The 25,288-nt window shown below is 39.3% G+C and overlaps 1 protein-coding gene across 1 annotated transcript in view; it reads left to right on the top strand.

The window, feature by feature from the left end:
* The window catches only part of SVOPL (SVOP like), an 89,133-nt gene that overhangs the window by 62,711 nt on the left and 1,134 nt on the right, over positions 1–25,288 (top strand). The window contains exons 13-15 of the mRNA XM_007504391.3: positions 2,050–2,131; positions 5,054–5,143; positions 21,217–21,330. Of these exons, the coding sequence (XP_007504453.1) occupies positions 2,050–2,131; positions 5,054–5,143; positions 21,217–21,330 (286 nt within the window). The remainder of the gene's footprint in view (positions 1–2,049; positions 2,132–5,053; positions 5,144–21,216; positions 21,331–25,288) is intronic.

Below are 25,288 nucleotides of genomic sequence, written 5' to 3'. Positions count from 1 at the left end.
TAATTTCTAAAAGCGGGTGTGCATGCATCCGTGTGTGTGTGTGTGTGTGTGTGTGTGTGTGTGTGTGTGTGTGTGTATTTGGGGGGTTAGGGAGAAGATGGGGATCCAGAAAGGTTCCTGTAGAATATGAGGTATGAACTGAGTTTTGATTGCAGTCAGGGAAGCCAGGAGTTGGAGATGAGGAAGATAAGTATTCCATTAAATTAAATTAAAATTAAATTAAAATTAAATTAAATCATTTCAATTAAAAGTTATGGAGGTGGAACATGTTGCTGAATCCTAGAGTAATGTGAATAAAGTGCAACAAAACTGGACAGGGAGGGAGGACTAGGATTTAAGGACTTTAAAAGCAAGAGAAACAGTGGCTTTTTCATTTGATTCCAAGATAATGGGGAGCCATTGGAGCTTTTTAAGTGGAGATAGAGGGTGTAAGTATTCAGGCCATTAGGGGGTACAGTGGAGAGAGCAACAAGCCTGGAATCAGGAAGACTCCTATTTTGAGTTCAGATCCCTTCTCAGACATTTACCAGCTGTGTGACCCTGGGCAAGTCATTTCACTGTCTCAGTTTTCTCATCTGTCAAATGAGTTGGAGAAGGACATGGCAAACCACTTCAGTATCTTTGCTATGTGATCCTAGGCAAGTCACTTTACCCTGCTGGCCTCGGTTTCCTCATCTGTCAAATTCCAGTATCTTTGCCAAGAAAGCCTCAAATGGGGTCCCAAGAGTCCGACACAACTGAAACAAGTGTACAGCAGCAATAACAACGACAGAAGATGTGGTAGCACGGCACAACCCGTGCATTCAGGAAATCAGTTTAGCAGTGGAGTAGAGAGTGGATTGGAGTAGGAGGGAACTTGAGGCAGAAAGGCGGACCACAAGGCTTTTGTACGATCCAGGACTGAAGGGAGAAGGGCCGGCGGCGGTGTGAGAGGAGAGAGAGAAACCTATCCCAGGGATGTCACGAAGGCAGAAACAGATCGGCGACGTGCTGTGAGTGTGAGAAAGGAAGGGGGTGCTGCGGCCGTGAGCCGGCACGACACAGATGTAAGCCCAAGTCTTCTAGCCGCGCTTCAGTCTCCCGTGCGTGCCGCCTCGCCTAAGCAGTGCTTTTAAAATGTGTTCCTCGTGTATCTGCGATCTCATGAGAGCTCTCTAGGGCCTCTGCTGCCCGGTCAAAGCGGTCCAGTGAAGATGTGTTTATGGGGAAATCCCGAGACGTTTGGCTCCCATGGGAAGGTGAGAAAAGGGGTTGTTGGTTCTAAACACGAGAATTCTCCCCTCCAGCTGCTGTCCCGGGCCACTCAGTCCAACTGGCCCTTCTCCTTTGAAGGAGGGTCCAAGAAGTGTTTGTTAAAGGGACAAACCACCTCACATACACGTTTGTGGAGGGGAAAAAACGAGACCCCCTTTAGGAGAGATGACCGTAGATCTCTCTGTAGGCACAGAATGACTATAGCAAAACCAAGGGAAGAAGATGGATCATGGTGTTAGTGAGCAGACCTGAAGGACAACATGGTGGCCTGGGAAGAGCATCATTTCCGGATCTACAAAGACCTAGTTTTCAGTCTTGTCCTGGCAAATGTGAGTTAAGTGACTCTGGGCAAGCGCTTGACTTCTCCCTGCTCCAGGCAACCCCATAAAGCCAGAATTTCCAGAGAAGGTGCTGGCTCCTTTTGGTAGATGATGCTTCCTTTCCAGAGTGTTTCTTAAGCCAGTGAAACTGCAGGTCTTGGAGGCAGGTAGTTGGTTTAGTGGAAATAGCAACAGGCTTGGAGTACAAAGGACTGGATTCAAATCTGACCTCAAGACACTTCCCAGCTGTGTGACCCTGGGCAAGTCACTTGACCCCCATTGCCTAGCCTTTACCACTCTTCTGCCTTAGAACCAACACACAGTATTGATTCCAAGATGGAAGGTAAGGGTTTAAAAAAAAAAAGAGTAAAACCTGCCATTTTGATGAGGTTGTTGGCCCCGTAAAGATTTCTTGATTGCCTTATTGGTAACTTTAATCTAATCATGATTTTTTTTCTCCCTTTTTCTCCTCTAGTACAGGCCTGATTGGTTTCCTCTTCATGCTGAGGGCTCTGGTGTCAGCAAATTTCAATACCATCTATATCTATACCGCTGAGGTTGGTCTTTCTGAGGGGGTCTGATGGGCAAAGTAATTGAAACTGGTTTTGATAAATCATTTAACAAGTACATCTCTCCATTGGCAATTGTTCCTCGCCCTCCACTAAGAGGTTCCTTTTAAGATTTAAAAGCTTTTATGGCATTTTAAAGGCATCCCATTGAAATGATGCCTAGCAGGTATTTCTGACTTGCTGTTTGGGAAAGGACACTTTTTGTCCTCATGCATTTTCAAGAATTCAGCTCCTGCAAGTGTCCCCTACTGTACATCCAGGCTTTTGAGGATAGGAGAATATCAACCAAGCATGAGCTCTGGGGTTCTTAACTTTGTGTGTGTGTGTGCCATGGAGTTCTTTGGCAACCTGATGAAATCTTATGGACCCCTCAGAATAATATTTTTATTTTTCATTTCATATAAAAATAAAATTTAACATTCATTTCTAAAAAATAAGTTCTAAATTCTCTCCTTTCCCCACTCCCCTCCCCTTTCATCGAGGACACCAGCCATTTGATATAGATTATACGTGGCTAGGCATGCAATACATGTTCATATTAGTTATGTCATGGAGGAAAATAGATAAAAAAAAACCAGGAAAAAAACAAAGTAAAAAAATAGTATGTTCCGATCTGCACTCACATGCAGATTGTGAAATAATACATACAATTATAAAGGAAATGAGTTATTCTGAAAGTTATCAAAGGGATTAAAAAAACATTTTATTATATTTTTTTGGCCAATTACATGTAATACAAAATTTCCACATAAGTTTTCCTAGGTTCTGTGATTGAATTTATCTCCCTCCCTCATTTCCCTTCCCCTTTGTGGTGCTGGCATATTAAAGGATTTTTTAAAAAATCAAGTTCATGGAGCCCAGCTTAAGAACTCCTACTCAAGAGCATTACGCCCAGTGACTGAAATATTGTGGAGTGATCAAACATGATAGACTTTGCTACTCTCAGCAATACAATGATCCAGGACAATTCTGAGGGACTTATTAAAAAGAATGCTATCTATCCATCTCCAGAGAAAGGACTGTTGGAGTCAGAAGGCAGATGGAAGCGTATGATTTGTCACTTTATTTGGGTATAGGATTGGGGGTTTTGGTTTTATTATTCATTTACAAAAATGAACAACATGAAAATATGTTTTGTGCAATAATACATGCTTGGCCCTCTGAGGGCAGAGGGACTCCACAAGGATGACTAACAAGGGCTCAACAGAAAGGTAAAGTCCCCCCTTCCAGGTCAAAAGGAAATATATGATGAGTCCCCCTGCTGACCTGGTAGAGAAAAAGAATGGCAGAAATTTTCTTAAAAGGCTAATAAATACTCTTTACAAAGGAACAGAACTTTTGAATGGGAAATAGATGGGCAAATTGAACAACTGCCTTCATTGACTTAAGTTAGAAAAACCAAGTGTTTCAGGGAGTCAAAAGAGACGTGGTCTATTTGGATGAAAAATGTCCACTTTCTAGAAATATTGCAGCCATTGAGAGAAAAAAGGAGTCTGGAGCAAGTTACTTTTTAGAGACATGCAATTTCCAGGTACCTGTGGTTGTTGGGGAGAGAAAAAGAAATTTCAAGAAATTGAACTGTATTTATTTCTCAATGACTCACCCAAAAAATATAGTTCTAACATCTCTATTAGAGTAGGAAGATAAAAATTTTTTTTTTTGTTTAACCAGTTCACTCCTAAAATTATCTATTTAAGGTTAAAATAGAATTTATCCAGGCAACAATGACCAATTTGTTTATCAGATTTCTTTTGTAAGACTTTTACATTTGGGGACAAATTGGGCACAAAGCTGGCATTTCTCCATTTTCTGCAGATTAATGAGAAACAGACAAAAACTTGGGAGCAGAGGAAACAGTCAATGAGCTAGTAAAACAAAGGAAATGGGGCTTCTGGGAATTTAGGGGTCTCCCCAGAGGCAGACTGATACAAAGAACACTCATGGGGCGACTGTAACTGTCTATTTTCCTGATCTGTTTTCCAGTCCTCCGAGCTAGTCAGGAGGATCGGAACAGATCAGCCAACTTCTAGATCAAAAGGAATGACATTGCCTCAACTCTGTTTTTAAATAGAATGTCCCAAACTGGATAATTGTATGAGCAAACTAGTCATGGTGAAGACATTTTTGTATTTCTCCTTAGATGTTAGATCAATAATTTTTGTGAGGTGAAAAAATGTGTAAAGTAAACATGCTGATTTCTCTAAAACTTCAGTTTTTCTCCTTGAGGCTATGAAATATCTGGAAATTGGTCTCAAAAAATGAGTTTTGCATATACCTCAGTTTCCTCCAAACTCATTTTTTCTCTCTCTCTGGCTGCAAAAGAAAGCATTTCATCCTTTTTGTTGTGGAAGTGACAATATTTGAAGGGTTGCCCTGTGGAAGATAATTGCATTTGTTTCTTCTTGGTCCTTGAGGATGATTCTTCACATAGCTGCTGGAGTAGTCTTTTTTTTTTTAAACCCTCACCTTGGCCTTAGAATCAGAGTTGTGAATTGGTTCTAAGGCAGAAGAGCAGTAAGGACGAGGCACTGGGGTCAAGTGACTTGCCTGGGTCTAGGAATTGTCTGAGACCAGATTTGAACGTAGGACCTCCGGTCTCTGACCCTGGCTCTCAATTTACTGAGCCACTTACCGGAAGTAATCTTAATACAAAAAATCTGACCGCATTGTTTCCTGTTCAAAATTTGTCATTGTTTCCCTATTTTCTTATAGGATAAAATACAAACTTTCCCCATGGCATTTCAATGTTCTCTGCAATCTGACTCAAACCTCCCTACTTCTTTATTTCATACCATAACCCAATACTTGATATTTTGCCAAACTAGACCTCTAGCACTCATCATTTCTTTAACCCTTTACCAGTCTTTAGCAACTGATTGGGGTTTCTCTTCCTTTTGTCTTTTGCTGCAGGTCTATCCCACCACCATGCGAGCTCTGGGGATGGGAATAAGTGGCTCTCTGTGTCGGATTGGCGCCATGGTGGCTCCATTTATTTCCCAGGTAAGATGTTCTGCATTCTATCGCTGCAGTGAGCCTGAAGGAGGTAGCAGTGGAGATGGAAGTGAAGAAAGAGGGACGTTAGGAAGCTTTAGAAGGGAAGCACAAGCAGGGATTGTACTGAGCACAGTAAATCAGAGTTGGAAAGGACCTCAGAGTAACCTCGTCCAACCTCTTCATTTTATAAATGAGGAAACTGGCCTCTAGGGAGGCTAAGGGATTTGCCCAAGGACAAAGATTTTAAGTTAACTGATCCAACATTTGAACCTAGTCTTCTGACTCCAAATCCAAACTGCATTACCATGCTTCAGAATTCCCTTGAGCGATTGATTTTCTCCCACCTAAATTAAAGAAACTCTAGTTCCAGGTGGCTAGACAGAGTCAGAAAGACCTGGCTTTGAATGCCATCTCAAAAAATTAATTAGATACGTGATCTTGGATATTTAATTTAACTTCTCCTGGTCTTCGTTTCTTCCTCTGTAAAAGAGAGGGTTGGCCTTGATGACCTCTGAGGTCTGATGATCTTTCAGCTTTAAATATAGAATCATGTGGAAAAACAGCCTTGTGTCCCCTGCTTAAAGATGAGATAAATAGAGATTGTCATCTCTTGAGCTTCCAATCACACAGGGAGGCAGCATGGAAGTGGAAAGAGAATCAGCCTCCTATGATAGCCTAGGATCAAGTTTCGGTTCTTGTACCTGTTAGCAATATGACCTTAGATAAATCATTCTTACCTCTCTGTTTCCTTATCTGTAAGATGATGGAGTTGAACCAAATGCTTTTTAAGGTTTTTTTCTAGATCCGATAGTCGAAATTCTGTCTGGTGTCAAGAGTGTTCATGGGTGCTGTGCTAAAGATGGGATGCAATCTCTTCTTGTGGTCAGGTTGTAAAGCCTGCAGAGGTTATTTCAGGGTCTGAGTGGGACCTGTCGGGGATGATTTGAACTATCACAAGAAGTATGGTTGATAACTGGGAAATCTAGATCCCAGGGCAAAGGCTGCTACCTTGACATAATACGTTGGTACCATCAGGGGAAGCCCAGGGTTCTGACCTGGCAGCTGGCAGGGAGGTGGCTGACAGAAAGGAGTAGAGAGGAGGACAAAGATAACTACCTTCAGCCTCCACACCTTCACTTTCAGCTGGGGAAGGCCTGGTTTCAGGGCTCATTAATACTCCATCAGCCTAATCTAGTCAATCAGCAGAGAAGAGAAGAAGACCCTTCAGGACAGAATAGCCCAAACCCACAGATACAGCAAGATTACAGCCAATAACTGGGCCAGGGGGTGGGGTGAGGGTGGGAGATGGAAAAATAGTGAGTAAACAACCAAAAAAGAAAAAAGAAATTGCAATCAACAGCTTCTATTAAGGTAATGAGAAAAGAACAAATGGATCAGAGGAGAACCAAGGAACGCCAGGCAAAAACTCAGGAACTCCAGCAAATTGGACACAGGCTTTGGAAGAACTCAAAACACAATTCAAAAAACAATTAAGAGAGGTTGAAGACAATTGGTAAAAGAACTTAAAAAGCAAAATAAGTCATCTGGAAACAGAGGCACATGAACTAAAATAAGAAAATAGTGTCTTGAAAGCCAGAATTGACCAGCTTGAAAAATGAGGCAAAGAAAGTGAAAGATGACCTATACAGAAAACTAGACCAAAAATCAGAAACCAATAACTAGAAGCAAATGACTTCACAAGGCAGCAAGAGTCTATAAAACAAGATCAAAAGAACGGAAAAAAATGAGGAAAATAGGAAACACCTCACTGATAAAATGACAGACCTGGAAAATAGATTCAGAAGAGACAATTTAAGAATTATTAGACTACTGGAAAATCATGACAAAAGAAAATGCCTGAACATCATTCTACAGGAAATTATCCAAGAAAACTACCCTGATGTTTTTTTTTTAAACCCTTACCTTCTGTCTTGGAGTCAATACTATGTATTGACTCCAAGGCAGAAGAGTGGTAAGGGCTAGGCAATGGGGATCAAGTGACTTGCCCAGGGTCACACAGCTGGGAAGTGTCTGAGGCCACATTTGAATCTAGAACCTCCCATCTCTAGGCCTGACTCTCAATCCACTGAGCTACCCAGCTGCTCCCAACCCTGATATTCTTGAATAACTGGGAAATCTACATCCCACAGGGTCTGAATTACCCCAAAGGATGCCATATTTGCATATTTACAGCTCAGGGGAATATGCCTGATCTCCAAAGCTTTCAACCTCCCTGACATCATTCTGGGTGTGACTGCACCTTTCAGTGACAGTGACCTCTTTATAGGTTCCTGTTTTTTTTTTTAAACCCTTACCTTCCATCTTGGAATCAATACTGTATATTGGTTCCAAGGCAGAAGAGTGGTAAGGGCTAGGCAATGGGGGGTCAAGTGACTCACCCAGGGTCACACAGCTTGGAAGTCTGAGGTCAGATTTGAATTAGATTCCTGTTTCTTAAGAAAATGTACTGAGATGATGTATCTGATCTAGGGGAGCAGGCACAGTTCTAGAGTAGGTATGCATTTCTATCTGGGGCTCGTTACCCTCCACCCATCTTCTAAATAATCCAGAATCCCTGGTAATGGGTGGGGGGCTGGGGATACAGGTTAAAAATTAAAGGCATATGAATCAGAATCCACCCATCCACTTAGGGGAATTGGAGAAGGTATCAGGTAACAGTTATGATGACATGAGAGCAGATAGAATCCTGACAAACAAGGTGGGATGGACTTCTCTTTGTTCTGCCCTTACATGTACTTTCCACCTTGAGATTTTGTCTTATTTTTTTCCTTTCTCCCCTGTCTATTCTTGCCCCATCTCCCTTACCTGGAATGCACAGCCTGCCCCTGTCTCCATCTGGTCTCTTCCCTCAAGACCCAGTTCAGGTGCTCCTTTCACAAAGGCACACCTGGTGACTCCTTTCTTTGCTCCCATCCCCCCTTAGTGAAAATGATCCCCCCCTTCTTACATTTCCCTTAACACTTTACCCAGATCTCTCTGGGGCTGTTCTCACTTTCCCCTGCATTATAAATATTTTACATGTTCTTCCCTGTGTTTGATTAGAAGCTCCTTGAGAGCAATGAATTGAACAATTCAACAAATGTCTGTAGGTCCTTACTATGAACAAGAGACCATAGTAGGTACTGAGGGATGCAGAGACAAAACAAAGCAATCTGCTCACAAAGGGCACATGAGCTATGGAGGGATGATGCATGTGTAGGGAAATCACATTTTAAAAAAATGCCACGTAGTATTAATGGATTGAGGGATGGTGGTGGGAGAGCACTAATAGGAGGGGTGATGAGGCAAGGCTCCATTTGGAGTGGCCCCCGAGGGGCACTTTTAGGGGAGATGAGGAAGATGAAGAGGGGGCTGGACCCCACAGTCTCTAAGAAATAAATCTATCATCCTAACAAGCGAAGAGGGAGTGCATTCCAGGCATGGAAAATAGCCTCAAATCCTTGGCACAGAGAAAAAGAGACAGCAGGTGCTTAGAGTTTGTTTAACTCAACTGAGTTAACTAAACTAAGTTTGCTTCTGGCTGTGTTCCTTCTACTGGTGTCTCTTCTGTGCCTTCCAGTGACCTAGTTTCCCCTCTGCTAATAGCCAAATAAACACCTTTATGGAGTGATGTGGCGGTGAAGAACACTAGGAGCCATTCAGTTCTTGGGTAAGCCCCTGTTAGTTGTGTGATATGGGGTGAGACACTTGATCCCTTTGAGCCTCCCAGAGTCCCCAGAAACCATGGAAGAGTATACCCATTGGGACATATCCATTTAGATAGGTGTCTATATAATAGGGCCTCCTGGGAACTGGAGGAGGCTGAGGATTCTTCACACGTTTCCCCCTCTTTTGAAAAGAGATAGGTTTTGATGATCTTTTCCTGTCTGAAGAGGGAGGATACAGAGAATGAGAGAGAAGAAAGAGAAGAAAAGGAAGGGAAATTACGAGGACCCTTCTCCCACTTTGGGTAAAGAGATTAGGGACGGAGACCTAACAAGACCATGTGGTCCAGGGGTTCCTAATCTGGGCTCTGTGGACCCTTACAGGGCCTATGGCTAGATATTAGCGGGTCTATGAACTATATCATGGGGACAGCAGATAAGAGTGCTGGGGCCTGGAGTCAGGAAAACCTGGATTCTAATCCAGCTTCAGACACTTATTAATTAGCTATATAACCCTGGGCAATTCATTTAACCCTTTTGGCCTCTGTAAAATGAACTAGAGGAAGAAGTGGCAAACCACTCCAGTATAACATTCTAAATGGGGTCACAAAGATTCAAAAATGACTGAAAATGACTAAAACAACAAGAGCTATATCACAAAATTATTTTAAAATATTTTGATAACAATTCTATGGTTTCCATTTCATCCTATGCATTTTACTTTATTAATTTAAAGCATGATTCTGAAAAGGGGCTCCATAGGCTTTCCCTGTATCCAAAGCAGGGTAGTCCCTGGCAAAAAAAGATTAAGTACCCCCAATAAGCTCTTAGGATCATCGATCTGAAGATGGAAGGAAATTTAGAGACTCGCTTCTTACTCTCATTTTACAGGTGAGGAAACCAAAGCCCAGAAGTCAAGTAACTTGCCTCAGGTCACACAGCTCTTAACTTGTAGAATCAGGACTCCCATTCCAGTCTTATGATTTAGTTGAGTTCTTTTCAGGTTATTATATACAGACTTTTTCCATAACAAGATTTGGCTTGTAATAGAAATCCATTGAGAGCACTTAGTTGATACTAAGATTTTCACTATTGATGAAAGGTTCTTTTTAGTTGCCTCTATCTCCCCCTCTCCATGGCCTCTGAAGGACTAGTTACATTTTCTCAATAGTCCAAGTTCTGGGGTGAGTTGCTTAAAAACTCCTCTCCTGCTCCATTCTAAATTATTCTTGTCTAAGAAGTAAATAGGATGTTACATGACTCCTTTCTTGGGATTTCTGTCCCTGGGGAAGACCTGACCTATTTGGCACTTTTCTTTACTAACTTCTTTGGGTATATATCAGGGATGGATCTTCAAACACTTTAGGTCTATAAATGACACCAATGTTATTTTTACCATGAAGTTTTCCTTGATTTCCCAGCTAGTAATGGCCTTTCCTTCCTCCATTTTCACATGGCACTTGCTTTGAACTCACAATGTAGTTACTAGACTACGGTTTACAACCCCTGGCTAGAATCTTAAGTCCTGTAGAAGCAGAGACATTGTCTTCTTTCAACTCTGTAATTTCACTGAACATGTGACACAGTGCTGAATATACAGTGGATGCTAAATTGAGTTGAATTCCTGGGTCCCTTCTGATTACCCCAAATGAGTCTGCTAATATTCCCTCATTTTAGAAGAATGGTTCTTAGACTTTTTGGTCTCAGAACCCCTTCATATTCTTAAAATTGAGGGCATCTAAAGAATTCTTGTTTATGTGAGTTATATCTACTAGTATTTGCTGTTCTAGAAATTAAAATATCAAAAAAAGGAATTAAAATACCTGAGATTTATCAAGAAAATAGTTTTGATCTCATAGACCCCTTAAAATTATCTCAGGGGCCTCAGAGGTCTCACGACTAAACACTAAAAACTACTGTCATAGAGCAAGGGTACTTAACCTGAGGTTCAGAGATTCACAAGGGATCTGTGAACATTTAAAGGCCTTATTTAGAGGAGTCCATGGATTTTTACCAAGATGCCAGAGGTTTTTAGACAACCCCCAAAATGATTAAGAGCATTTGCTTAGAGTATAGTGAAATTACTTTAAATTTCTTATTAATATTCTTGTTAAGTTCTGGCTATGTGGATTTTACATAGTTATGCCTTTGTAGAAGGTGAATGTTCTGAACTCCAAGTTCTCTTAAAACCTCTATCAAAAAAGCAATTTGCATCAAACACCAAGTTAGAGCTACTTCCAAAGGTAGTTACTTAGGTACTTACTCAATTACATGGGTTGAAATAGATGATACCAAATCCCTTTTTACTTTGAGTTTCTAAGTAGTAAAAATTGACTTCTAACTTATTTTACTACCTCTTCCTTTCCAATGGAAAAACTTTTTACAAAGTGAATTCTGACTGATGAATTTGATGATGCCAATTATAATGGTAGCAATTCCTGGTATTATATTAAAGATCATGGGATAATTATTACTTCAGCCACAAGTCAAGGGATAGTGATGTTCTTTTTTTTTTTTAAACCATCTTTTTTTTTTCCCACTGAAAATCAATAAGTGACCTCAGCAAGACAGTCTATGATAAACCCAAAGATCCCAGCTTTTGGGACAAAAATCCACTATTTGACAAAAACTTCTGGGAAAATTGGAAGGCAGTATGGGAGAGATTGGGTTGTATCAACATCTCACACCCTACACCAAGATAAATTCAGAATTAGGTGAACACAAAATAGTATACTTGTCAGATCTTTGGGAAAGGAAAGATTTTAAGACCAAGCAAGAGTTAGAAAAAATTACAAAATGTAAAATAATTTTGATTACATTAAATTAAAAAAGTTTTTGTACAAACAAAACCAATGTAACTAAAATTGGAAGGAAAGCAACAAATTGGGAAAACATCTTCATAACAAAAAACTCTGACAAAGGTGTAATTACTCAAATTCATAAAGAGCTAAATCAATTGTACAAAAAAATCAAGCCATTCTCCAATTGATAAATGAGCAAGGGACATGAATAGGCAATTTTCAGATAAAGAAATCAAAACTATCAATAAACACATGAAAAAGTGTTCTAAATATCTTATAATCAGAGAAATGCAAATCAAAACAATTCACCTCATACCTAGCAGATTGGCTAACATGACAGTAAAGGAAAGTAATGAATGTGGGAGGGAATGTGGCAAAGTCAGGACATTAATGCATTGCTAGTGGAGTTGTGAATTGATCCAACCATTCTGGAGGGCTATTTGGAACTATGCCCAAAGGGTCCTAAAAGACTTTCTGCCCTTTGACCCAGCCATAGCACCACTGAGTTTGTACCCCAAAGAGATGAGGGAAAAGACTTGTACAAAAATGTTTATAGCCATGCTCTTTGTGGAGGCAAAAGATTGGAAAATGAATGAATGCTCTTCAACTGGGGAATGGCTGAACAAATTGTGATATCTGATGGTGATGGAATACTATTGTGCTCAAAGGAATAATGAACTGGAGTAATTCCATGTGAATTGGAACAACCTCCAGGAATTGATGCAGTGAAAAGAGCAGAACCAGGAAAACATTATACACAGAGACTGACACTGTGGTACAATCGAATGTAATGGACTTCTCTACTGGCAGCAATGCAATGATCCAGGACAATTCTGAGGGACTTATGAGAAAGAACACTATCCACATCCAGAGGAAGAACTGTGGGAGCAGAAACACAGAAGAAAAACAACTGCTTGATCACACTGGCCGATGGGGATATGATTGGGGATATAGACTCTAAATGATCACCCTGGTGCAAATATCAATAATATGGAAATTGGTCTTGACCAAAGACACATGTAAAACCCAGTGGAATTGTGCGTCAGATTTTGGAGGAGGGCAGGGAAAGAACATGATTTTTGTAATCCTGGAAAAATGCTCTAAATTAATCAATTAAATAAAAATTTAAAAAATTCAGTAGTGTGCATTGGTTCCAAGGCAGAAGAGTGGTAAGGGCTAGTCAATGGAGGCTAAATGACTTGCCCAGGGTCACACAGCTTGGAAATGACTGAGACCAGATATGAATCTAGGACCTCCCATTTCTAGACCTGATTCTCAATCCAGCCGCGCAGGTATAGACATGGCCTTCAGCCAAGTTCCTAATGCCATTCCTCCAAAACTCCCACCCACTCAGGAGTCCACGGGCATCCTACACCAAGAGCATCTGTTTTATGTCAAAAATAGTGGATAAATCAGATGAATAAAGCAGGACCAATGTTGAGTCTTTTGCTATGACAACAATGATGATTTCAGTAATTGCTGGAGGCTCCTCTGGGGAAGGACAAGAGGTGAAGTGTACAGATGTCCAATAAATGAGAGGAATGTGGTACTACTGTTTATGTTCTAGACTTGGGAGTCGGGAAGACCTTAGTTCAAATTCTATTTCTGATGCTGTGGGACCTTAGGCAGATCATTTAACCTTTCTAAGCCTCAGTCCCAAGCCAGAAAACCCTTACCCAGAAGTCATTTAATCTCTCTAAGCCTTTTGAATTTTCTTATATATGAAGATCTTTTTCTGATTGCTTTTAGAACTTGTTTCTCCATGGAATTGTTAAATTTAACTACCTTGTGTCTTATAGCTTACAGCTTCAAGTGTTTTCTGGAGGCAATGTATATATTCTTTGAATCGAAACCTTGTCTTCTGGGCAGTTTTCTTGTTATTTGTTGCACACTGTTGCTCACGGATTTTTGACATATTTTTTGGGGAGAAAGTGTTTAAAAACACTTTCTGCCTTAGTAACAATTCTAAGAGAGGAGCAAGGGCTAGGCTAACAGGATTAAGTGACTTGCCCAGGGTTACACAGCTACAAAGTTTCTGAGGCCATATTTGAATCCAATCCTTCCAACTCCAGACCTGGTCCTTTCTATCTACACTGCCACTTAGTTGCCTGGACATATAATCCTTAGATTTTATCTCTACACATTCTAGGTCGAGACCAATATATTTCGCTTATATGGAAATGATGCTTTCTTTTAATGTTATTGCAGTTTACCCTTCATTTCCATGTGTCTTCATTCCCAAGAAGTTATCTTCTCTTTTGTTTCATTGGTGAGACTTGCCACTGTGGACTCAAATTCCTCTATCAATTATTTAAAATGTGCAGGCCATAAATTCTCTTCTCAGAGGTATTAGTTCTCTCTTAAACCATTCAAGAACAGTATTCTGTGGATCTCTTAAAAATCCACAGGATCCTCTCTCTCATTAGGTAGTTGTCATTTTCCTTTGTTTTGTAGTATTTATTAAAATATACCTGAACTCTTTCACTAGATCTAAAGGCCACACTTCCCTTTGCTGTTAGTCTTCCATGTTGGTTTATCAAGATCTTCCTTTTGATATCTTTGGAAATTTCAGTTTTCCCTCCATATTTTCCTCTTATCACCCGCTTTCTAACTCCCTCCTGTCTGGTGGTGGTTTCCCTAAGAGCAGAATCTCAACATATCTCAGAATTTTCCCATAGTAGCAATTCGTAGTTCACTAGTTTAGGTTTCTGCCCCAAGTGATTCCAGAAGTATGGAATAGTCCCCTATTGGGTGCTAGCTCTCAGGTTTGGAGAAGTGAATGGCCTCATCCCCTCTGTTCTTCAGTACTCTGGCCCAGAGGCACGCAGAGAATAGCTCAGTATTCGAGCCTGAGTAAATTTCTGTCACTTGGCATTTGGATTTCTGCAGTCCTAAGAAGACAGGACATGATGTGGAGTTCTGCTGTAAGTCTGCTCATGCAACTTTGCTGCAAGATGCATGGTGGACAGTGAGTGAGAGGGTCTTGAGTGAACCAATGTTAGGATCTGAGTCAGGAAACCTGGATTTAAGTCCTGAATCTGCTTACTACCTGCAAGGCCCTAGAGAACCTCTGTGTCTCAGGTTCCTTATCTGTAAAATAAGGAAACTAGATTAGAGAATGGATAAGGGCAACATGGATAGGATGCTGCACTTGGGAAGACCAGGGTTTGAATTCTGCCTTGGACACTTACTAGCTGTGTGGCCCTGGACAAATCTCTAGACAACCTCTGCACATGTTTCCTCATCTGTAAAAGAAGAGTTGGACTTAATGGCCTTCTAAGGTTCCTTACAGCTCCAAATTGTACACTGATTTTTTATCTTCTTGAAACTTTTCTTTCTTAGAATGACTTGTTTATATAGTCAAAATTTCATCATCAATAATATTCTCTCGAGTTGAATTTCCCTATATATGTCAAAGAGCTCCTTCTTTCTCTGAACCTTTTGAAGTCTATTCTGTCAAAATCTAGTGTCTTCCAGATTGTGATTTCTGTGATCAAGTTCAGACCGATCTGAACTTACAAAAGACCTTATAAGTCAACTAGGTTTAACTAGATGACTTATAAGGTTCTTTTAAGATCAGATCATTCTTTATCATGAACTCCAAGACAAGAATATTGCCTCTTGATGTTGCTGTCTACATCAGCAACCAATTCCTCTTGATGGCTCAGACTGGTCCAGAATAGCAGTTTCTATTTGCCACATGCTCCACATTTTGAAGGATGGAATTGGAATTAAGGAAAGCGAAGAATTTATTGGTTACTGTAACTTTGGCAAAGAATGCTTTGACAGCCACAAAAAGAGAGGCATGGCTTCCAGGATAATCTTGCCATATTCTGCCCTCATCTGCCCACTTCTAGAGGATTTTTCTGTCACCAGATTTTAGGAAGTCCAGCAAAAAACAGAAGTTTCCTGAGGGGGTGGTGGTGGTAGCAACTAAAGGCTGAAGGAATTCCATTCCTTGCTGGACAAAGAGCTACAAATGAGCTGGGACATCTTTAGGAAAGAGAGAGATCTGTCTGCACATAATTGAAAGTTTAATGTGTGTAAGAGGAATTTGGCTCCAGAGAGACAAGCTACAAAGAGGCAACTTTAGTGTTGATGTCAGGAAAAGCTTCCTAACCACAAGAGCCCTCCCAAGATATTGGAGGTGAGAAGTCAGGACACTAGTAGAACTGGGGTGAATCCCCCCCACACACATAACCCCACCGCACCTCAAGCAGTTTGAGTTAACGTGGTCCAAAAGTTCCAGGACTTTGGAGGGGAGCTCCGCAGGCCCCTGGGAAATTCTTTGCTTTTAAACTTCTTGCAGGTTCTTAACTGCTTTTAACTTTTTGTGGACAACTTTTGGGGCCTTGTGAAATGTTTTATCCTGGGGTTTTTTGAATGGGTTTTATCTTAAAATGTTTCTCTTTACTCCCCCGGCTTTGAATGCTTCATTGCACCAGATGTGAGACTATGAATGGGACACTATTCATATCATTTAACTAATACATGTCTCTCTTTAACTAGATTCAAAATTCTGCTGGATAGTGAGGGTGGCCAACTAATTGACTTTTATATTTTCCTCAGCAAGTGCTACATATTAAGATAATTCAAGGAAGGAAACAAGTATGTATTAACACCAACTTTGTGATTGAGCAAGTCACTTCTGTTTGCCTTAATCCACTGAAGGAAATGGTAAATTACTCTTATCTCTCTCCAGAAAACCTTATGGACAGACAGCATTTGTGTATTATGGCCCATGGCATCAGGAAGAGTCAAATGTGACTGAATGACTGAATGCTAACAATAATGTGCTAGGTGCCACACTGAGCGATTACAGATCTCATCTCATTTGATTCTTACAACTCTAGGAAGTAGTGTTATTCTCATCCCCATATTGCAGTTAAGGAAACTGAGGCAAAGAGGCTAAATGACTTGCTATGGATGAAATAGCTAGTAAAGTGTCATCTAACTACTTGATTCCTTATTGCCTAAGAGAAATCTAATTTCTCCATATGAATGATGGTCTTATAGCTGTATCATTTTCAATTTACTTCCAAACACTGTCACTTGATTGTCATAACTCTTTTATTTTCAGAATCCAATTATCAGGCTTCTTTATCAGGTAATAAGAAAACTTGTCTTCATCTCTCCTTAGCAACACAACTAAAAGAATAATCATTCTTATGGTGACATTTTATTTCTGGGAAAGACAAAGATATGAGAAGCACAGAGAAAAGCAGGTCTTCTGATAAAAGGGCTTGAGGAGAGACACAGATAAAGAGAACCTGAGAGGAACCTTTATTAATAATGCTCAAGACAGACACAGTGCATTGGTATCCAGCAGCTAGCTGACATGGGTTTTTAGGATTTGGAACTTTTTAACTGGAGAAACTGAGTCAAAGAACCATGCAGGGGTTATGGAACAATTTTAAATGGCCTCTGTGAAATCTTTGACAGAAGTGTGCATTTGGAGTTTCAGTGCATGTTATGAGTCACTGCACATGAGAAGGACCTGATTTGGAGTAAGGGAGATATTAGAAGCTGGATATGGAATGCAGACGCTGTTAGAAGCTGCATACAGAAGCCAACATCGCTGGAAAGTCAACAGAAGCAGAAAAATGAAGCGGAAAGAAGCAGACAGCAGATCCTTTGAGCAGAGACCAGCTGACTATAGACAGGCAGGTTTTGCAGTTGATAAAGGGAGCTGTTCTGGGGCGAGGAAAGATCCGATTCTGGAGCTCATTGGAGAAAGCAGAATTCTCCAGGTTTTGAAGGACTGAGAAAGGGCTGTCTTGCCTGATAGGGCCATTTATTGCTTGAGAGAGAGGAAACCCTTTAGCAGCTTGATTGTTTTGTCCATTGGTGCCTTTTCTGGCTTGAGAGACAACCTGAATAGCTTTGCAGACATCAGGCTCATTTCACTGAAATGGCATAATGCCATACTAAGGGAGTATACCTAGAAGACTTTGAAGATCCAAGGCTTAAGGTGGCTAGTTGCTAAATGAGCATAACAATGAGTGGCCTAAAAGTGGCAGAGAAGTGGCTTTATCCAGTAGGGAGAGGCCCAGTAGAGGAATATACTCATCCAGAAGATGTTAAGTATTTCCTAAAGAGACCAAGGACATCAAAGCCTGGAGTCCAGAATTATAAGTATTTGAGTTTCCCTACTCATGGTTCACTGCTATGTTTCTTTAATATAGTGCCCACTCTTACCCCCAAACGTCGTGCACATTCCTGGGAGTATATGATCCAGGTTTATAGGAAGACCATTATTTTGATTATTCTTGCTTGATCCTTTTGTTTAATATTTCATGATGAATGAGGGTTAAATGGGAAGCACATTGGTGGGGACTCAGGAGTTATACAGCTGTATGTCAGCCTGCACTAGAGTTACTTAGGGCTCTGGAGTGAATTAGAATTTATTGAGGAAACCATCCTAATCAGCCCCGGTCCCATAAAAGTCACTAGAGAGAATTGAGGGTTAGTATAATGTCCACATTACAAATTCAATACAAATATATTCAAAATTTCCCATCTAAACACTCTTCTATGTCTTTTCTCAAGATATAGTATTTTATCATAATTCATCATCATCATTACTCATAATCCTTATGCCATATAAAGGTTTGGTTGAAGAAATTTGGGTTGTTTAGACTTCAGAGGATATTTAAAGTCTTGCATTGTGAAAGAATTAGGTTTGATTGCAGAGGAAGAATTAGAAACTATGGGCACAAGCTGCAAATTTAGGCTTGATGTTAGGAAAAAATTTGTAACAATTAGAGCTATGCAAAAGTGAAACTGGCTGCCTTGGGAGGATTCAATAAAGGCTGGTCATTTATTCATTATATATTAGAGGGGATTACTTTTCTGGGCACAGGTCAAATTAGGTTTGTCATTGTGGTCCCTTCTGATTGAAAGTTAGGGTGGGGGAAATATATATATATATATATATATATATATATATATATATATATATATATATATATATATATATATATATATATATATATATATATCCTAGGATTAATGGGTGGAAAGAATGTCGTGAAGTTGAAGACTGACAACTAGATTTACATTTGGACAGATATCTTTCCAGATTGAAAGAGGTAGTAGGCTAATGCCCTGGTATTGGTGGCAATATCTAAGGGATAGGTATTAAGGGATAGCCTTGGTACCAAAGCTCTAGGCTAAATGAGTTGAGGGACTAATGGAACCTCCCACTTCCCACCTCCTCCAGGAAAAATTAACTGGCTAGCAGAGATTGGGAAAAGGGAGAGAATGCCTCCTCCTTTCTAAAAACCTGCTTTACCAGGGTTGAAAATGCCTAAACATTAGAGGTGAAATTCCTTTTAGGATGTCCCCATGGCATTTGGCTGGGCAGGGACTGAAGTGGGAAGAGAAATAAGAATACAATATTCTCATCAGGTCAGGGTACTATGTATCAACATAGAACATGATCCAGTACTATCTACTCTAATGGTTGGCAAGAACTATCCTATCTTCAAGGAAATCTATTTGTAAATTATCTCATATTAATGTTTTACAGATTATTGGAAATGTTTATCTTCATTTCTTTTTTTTTCTTTACTGGTCAGTGGGAGATTGCATGGGGACTCTAAAGGAAAGCTCTAGAGTGAATCACAGAGGTTCAAATCCTAGCTCTGCCACTCACTATTTGTATAACCTTGTACAAATGAACGTAAACCTCTCTGGGCTTCAATTTATTAGCAAAATGAGAGGTTTAGATTAGATGACCTCTAAGGTCCTAATCAATTTTAAATTTATGATGCCAACACAGCTTGAAGTTTCTTTGACCCCTACTACCCTCTACCCCTTCCTATTTCCATCTTATTAGGTAGTTAAATATAAGCCCTTGAATGCACCATGGTAGGTTATGCTTTAAGGGAATTCCTTGGTGATGTTTCTTTCTTTTTCATGGAGGTAACCCAACTACTAGATTTTTGGCATATTTCCCTGAAGTGGATATTTGGGAGACAAAATCTATTAACAGTGAGATAATTTCCCCATTCTTTTTCTCCTTTCTTCCAGCACATCCCTCTTTTTTTCACTTTTCTTGTTTTGAAATCATTCCAATAGAATAGATTCATAACCAGAATCAGACAGCCATAAAGCCATAAAGTTCTGAAAGGTTAAATTTATTATCTTCCCACAGAGGCATGCAATTTATATTGTTTAATCCCTTATAGTTTTTCACTCATGTCCAACATTTTATGCTTGAATACCCGATTTTCTATTCAGCTCTGGTCTTTTCTTCAGGGACAACTAAATGTCTTTTATTTCATTAAATATCCATTTCCCATCCTGTAGGATTATACTCAGTTTCATCAGGAAGGCTACTTTTGGTAGTAATCCTAATTCTATAGCTTTCCAGAATATCATAATATATTGTAAATGAAGCTACTGAATCTAGTGTGATAGTATGGTTCCATGTTAATTGACCTACTTCTTTCTGGCTATTTGCAATATTTTTACCTTTACCTGAGAGTTCTGGATTTAGATTATAATATTCATGGTAGTATTCATTTTGGGATTTAAGAGGTGACTGGTAGATTTAACTTCTCTTTTGCTCTCTTGTTTTAAGATATCCGGGCAGTTATAATTTCTTAAAATAAGTCTAGGCTCTTTTTTTGTTTATGGTGTCAATGATTCCTAAATTATCTCCAATCCGTTTTCCAGGCCAGTTATTTTTATGAGATATTTCACATTTTCTTCTATTTCTTCAGTCTTTTGGCTACGTTTCCTTGATGTCTTATGAGGTCATTAGTTTCCACTTAGCCAAGTTTAATTTTTAATTAGTTATTTTCTTTGGCATTAAAAAACCAAACACCTTTTTTGCCATTTGGCCAATTCTAATTTTTAAGGAGTTATTTTCTCCAGAATCTATTTTTTGGGTTTCTCTTTATCGAGCTATTCTCTTTACATAATTTTTTTGGGGGGTATAGCTCTCATTTCCCCCTCTCAATTTATCCTCTACAGCTCTTATTTGATTTTACAACTAATCCTTACATTAAAAAAATCACCCTAACTTTTTCTGGAATTTTCATTGGGCTCGTGTCCAGTCTGCCTTATCTTATTTGACTGTTACAGACCTGTAAGGATTTTGAAATTCCTCATCCAAAGATTTGCAGTCGGAAGCACAGTATGGTGCTTGCCCAGTCAATAATCCTGACCGAGAACAATCCATTGTACAGATTCAGCAACATAGTGTACCTGAGTCTGAGTCCCTTTCTTAACCCTTACTAGTTCTTTAATTGTAGGCAAATCACATCCCCAAAGTTTGTAAAATCAAGGAGGGTATGTGTGATGCTTGCACAATGTCCTAAACAGATTGTGCCAGTATTGCCTTGAGAAGTGAGTACATATGATACAGTGCTGGAAAAGAAGTAGAGGTTATCTAGTATAACCCCCTTTATTTCATAGATGAGGAAATGGAGATCTAGAGATTTGCCTTTGACTCCAAATCCATCTCATCTGCTAACATGATATTATGATCTGGCCTTCTCTAGTACTGTTTAAGGCATATGGCTTTCCCAGCACCTCTCTACCCATAGGGGTGCTACTGCAGAATGCAGTCAGCTGGCTCAAATACTTTCTTGGTCATTTACAGGTTCTTATGAGCGCATCATTCCTGGGAGCCTTATGTCTTTTCTCATCTGTCTGCGTTGTGTGTGCCATTTCTGCATTCACGCTTCCCATTGAGACTAAAGGAAGGGCTCTTCAGGTAGGTGACATTACATAACCATTTTGGGGTTTCCACATCACTTATTTCCTTTGCTTTCAGTCTCCCTAGTTTTGGGGAAAAGACTGTTAAATGTGTTATATAAGTAGCATGCACAGTGCTTAATACTTTTTTCATTCATTCATAATACTTAGTAAATCTCTGTTCTTTAGCCCCTCATTTGTCTTTTGGATATTTATAGCCGGATAGCCCACAGACATCTTTCTTTTCTAAAAAATGTTATAATTGTCTTTTTCACATCACCCTAATTTCCCCCCAGTATATATCCTTTCATGAATCATCCTATATAACATTATTTTAAAAGACAAAAAAAAAATAAAGAGGAAAAATCAGCCTCACTGATCAATACATTGAGAAAGTCTGAATAAATCACAATGTTCAACACTTGTGGACCTTCCACCTCTGCAAAGAGATGGATTGGATACTTTTGATAGTTCTTTTAGAACTTTTAAAACTTTTAAATCCTTACTTTCCATCTTAGAATCAATGCTATGTACTAGTACTATGGCAGAATAGGAGTAAGGGCCAAGAAATAGGGGTTAAGTGACTTGACCAAGGTCACATAACTGTAAAGTGAGGCAAAATTTGAAACAGGACCAGGCCTGGCCCTTTATCCATAGAGCCACGTTGCTGCCCCATAACTTTTAATTTCTAAAAAGTTTTTGCAACATTTGATTTGTATGTGTGTTTTTTCTCTACATTGTGGCAGTTACTGTGTGGACAGTTTTCCAGAATGAGTTCATAGCTCTTTCTATGCTTCTCGGAATTCATCATTTTTTTTTATAGTATAGTAATATATTTCCCACAGTTTGATTAGTCATTCCTTAGAGACATTTTAAACCCAGTCAGCTTGTCACTGAACACATATTTATTAAATGTTTACTACAGGGCTAGGCACTACAATAATTTTTTCTGCTGCTCCCATTCTTATTGGGTTGAAAACATGTAAAGAACTATATATATCCAAGATATATACCGGGAGGTAATATACAGGTTAAATAGAAAATAATGTTAAAGACAGAACCAAAATAAAACACCTTTTCTCTAAAACCCACACCTCATCTCTAATTACCTGTTTTTGTTGCAGACACCATCATCTTTTTGTCATGCAGGTTTCCAACCTCAGTCATCCACAATTCTTTTGACATGGCCCTAATATCCAATGAGTGGCCAGGCCTTGTTGTTTTCCCCTTCACATCTCTTGTCATCTTCTTTCTAGTCACACAACAACCACTTTCAGACCATCATCTCACACGCGGTCTATTGAAATAGCCAAAGTGATGTTTCTGCCTCATCTATCCATCCTCTGACATTTAATGAACTTTTGAAGACATTTCAGTTGAGTGATAAGTTTAGAAGCCAGAATGGGAAGGGCTGAGGAAAAGGGATTAGAAGGAATGAATACAGACCACTTTTTCTAGGAGTCTGACTGTTAGAGAGATCTGAACAATAGTTGGAAGGGGTGGCACAGCCTAGAATATTTTTAGGTACCATTCAAAGAACCAGAAGCTAGAGGTTAAATATTAAGAAAGAGATGATGGCAAGGAACTATTGGTTAAAAAAGGTCAAGTCTAAAGTACAAAATGAGAGGTTGATTTTGTAGAAGGATTACCTTTCTTCAATAAAAAACTATTGAGGTAGTAGTAAATGAAGAATGGCATTAAAAGGTTTTGAGATGTTTTAAAGGTTTCTATTTTCTCAGTCTTGAGGTATAGTTCTCCTTTGAGTGGGTAGAGGAGGAAGTTGGTATGAGAGGTTTGAAATAAAAGATAAGATTTGGAATAGCCTCTGCATAGAAATTGAGAATTGGAAAGTAGTAAAAGAGTCTTGCTTGCAGGGAAGTCCCACTGAGAATAGTTAATAAACATGGAGGATCCTGTCAACTTGCTTTTAAGTTTTCTTCCAGGTCCATTTTGTGACACATGAGTTGAGCAGAAGAGGAACGTAGAAGGAATAATCCTGGGTTGAGTTTCAGAGCAGATGACAGGGCAGAGGTGTGCTAGTAGACTAAGAAATTGGAATGAGAAAGGATTCTGAGGAATGGAGGTTCCAATGAGGACAAACAGGTATAGGAGGGATTACGCATTGAGAAAGATGGAAGAGGAGGTTATGGCCTGATAAGATTATTTCAGAATCACTTTGAAGGTAGAATTCTGAATGTAGCTTTACCATGTATCATTGAACAGCATTTAAATTCTTACTAGATTCTACATAGCACTAGATGTTATTAATATTTGCCTCATAGAGATGTGTGCTAATGCTAAGACATGAAACTGACTGAACCACAGAACAGTCTTTTACAGTGAGTGCAAAATTCAGTGAGGACGATATTCTTCTAAGCATTCTTAGCCATGTATCCTTTGGTTCTGATTAATGTTAGTACTTTTATAATAATTTGGATAAAGGAATGGATTCTACTCTTGTCCCATTTGCAAATGTTCCAAAGAAATGCCCCAAAGGGGTGGGGGAATTTAGTAGGTTAGAACATTGTAAGCAGAACTGTAAAATTTACTTAAATTACAAAGCAAGTTTAAAAAAAAAATTCCCAAGACCAAGATGATGGAGAAGTTGCCTAGCCAGTAATTCATCTGAAGATGTTTGGGGATTTAAATCAGCTACAAGCTCACGGAGTCATTTATCCATAAAGATTTCAGTAGGTCACATGTCAACATAGTTTCTAAATGTAATATTTTCTATATTTCATGATATTTTAACCTTAAATATTTATTAAAACCAAAGCAGAAGAGTGTGAGGGCTAGGCACTTGGGGTTAAGTGTCTTACCCAGGGTCAAAGAGCTAGAAAGTATCTGAGGTCAAATTTGAATTTAGGACCTCCTGTCTCCAGGTCTGGTTCTCTACCTACTGAACCAATGAGCTGCCCCCTAGTTACATTTTAATTTGGTTTGGGCAACATGTGATGTAGAATGCATGTAGGCCTCTATCTTAGGCTACATTAAGAATAGCATATGACCAACCATAAGAGAACATAAGACTCTCAAAGTGCCTGTTCATAGCTTATTGATTTTATAGAGCAAAGGCCACCTTTTAAAGCTTTTCATCCAAGATGTCTCCTGTGCATAGGTTCATATCATTCGAGAAAGGTTAAAAGGACATAAACTTATCCTATGACCATTTGATTAATATCAAATGAAGCCTAAAACAAGATGTGCTTATTAGCCAAAGAGCTCCATGATGCAATAGGGGAGATCCAGAAGCAAAGTCTAAATATTAGAGGTTGAATCTCCTAGTTGTTCCTAAGAAACCAAGCAAATAACCTTTTAGAGGCTCAGATCCAACAGATGTACCTTTTTTTTTTTTGCTGATATTTCACTGAATAATCCCCACAATCATTCAATAATTTAGTTTAACTGTCCAAAAGGGAAAAAAATCAAGCAAGTGAAGAATGCCTATCATCCAAACTATCCTACATAATAGGATCCAGTCCGTAGCATAGTATGTGACAAGAAAACTACTAAATAACACTTGTTCTGAGATGAACAACTTATCCATGTATGATTATGAATCTTGGACATCATAGATGGATAAATTGGAAGCAGAAATGAACCAGAGGAAATTGGTGAGATGGTACCTTTGTAAAAGGTCTTTTCAGTGACTCCAAGCTTCTTTTAAAATAGCAAAGTTTCATCCTTCCAACACTTGATGAATTATGGCTGTAATGGAACTTTGTCTCTGAAGTAGTAAAGCTAAGTATTACCCTGAGGGAAAGGGAGAACTATAAAGTGGGCATAAACAGTTTGGAAGATATTACAAACACCAAAAATGCAGGGGAAGCTTAAATAATGCCAACCAAAAATGACCAAGAGAGACAGGCAAGTTATACAGCAAGAGAATTAATAGACAATTAATAGACAATAGACAATTCTCAATCTTCTTGGCGTCTTCAACAAAGGTTTCTAGCCTGTTGTGTGGATCCTGAGGT

The sequence above is a fragment of the Monodelphis domestica genome, chromosome 5, assembly GCF_027887165.1.
Source record: "Monodelphis domestica isolate mMonDom1 chromosome 5, mMonDom1.pri, whole genome shotgun sequence".
NCBI classification, from domain to species: Eukaryota; Metazoa; Chordata; class Mammalia; order Didelphimorphia; family Didelphidae; genus Monodelphis; species Monodelphis domestica.
Note: the sequence above shows the minus strand (reverse complement) of the source record. Positions and strands in the feature narration are given on the sequence as shown.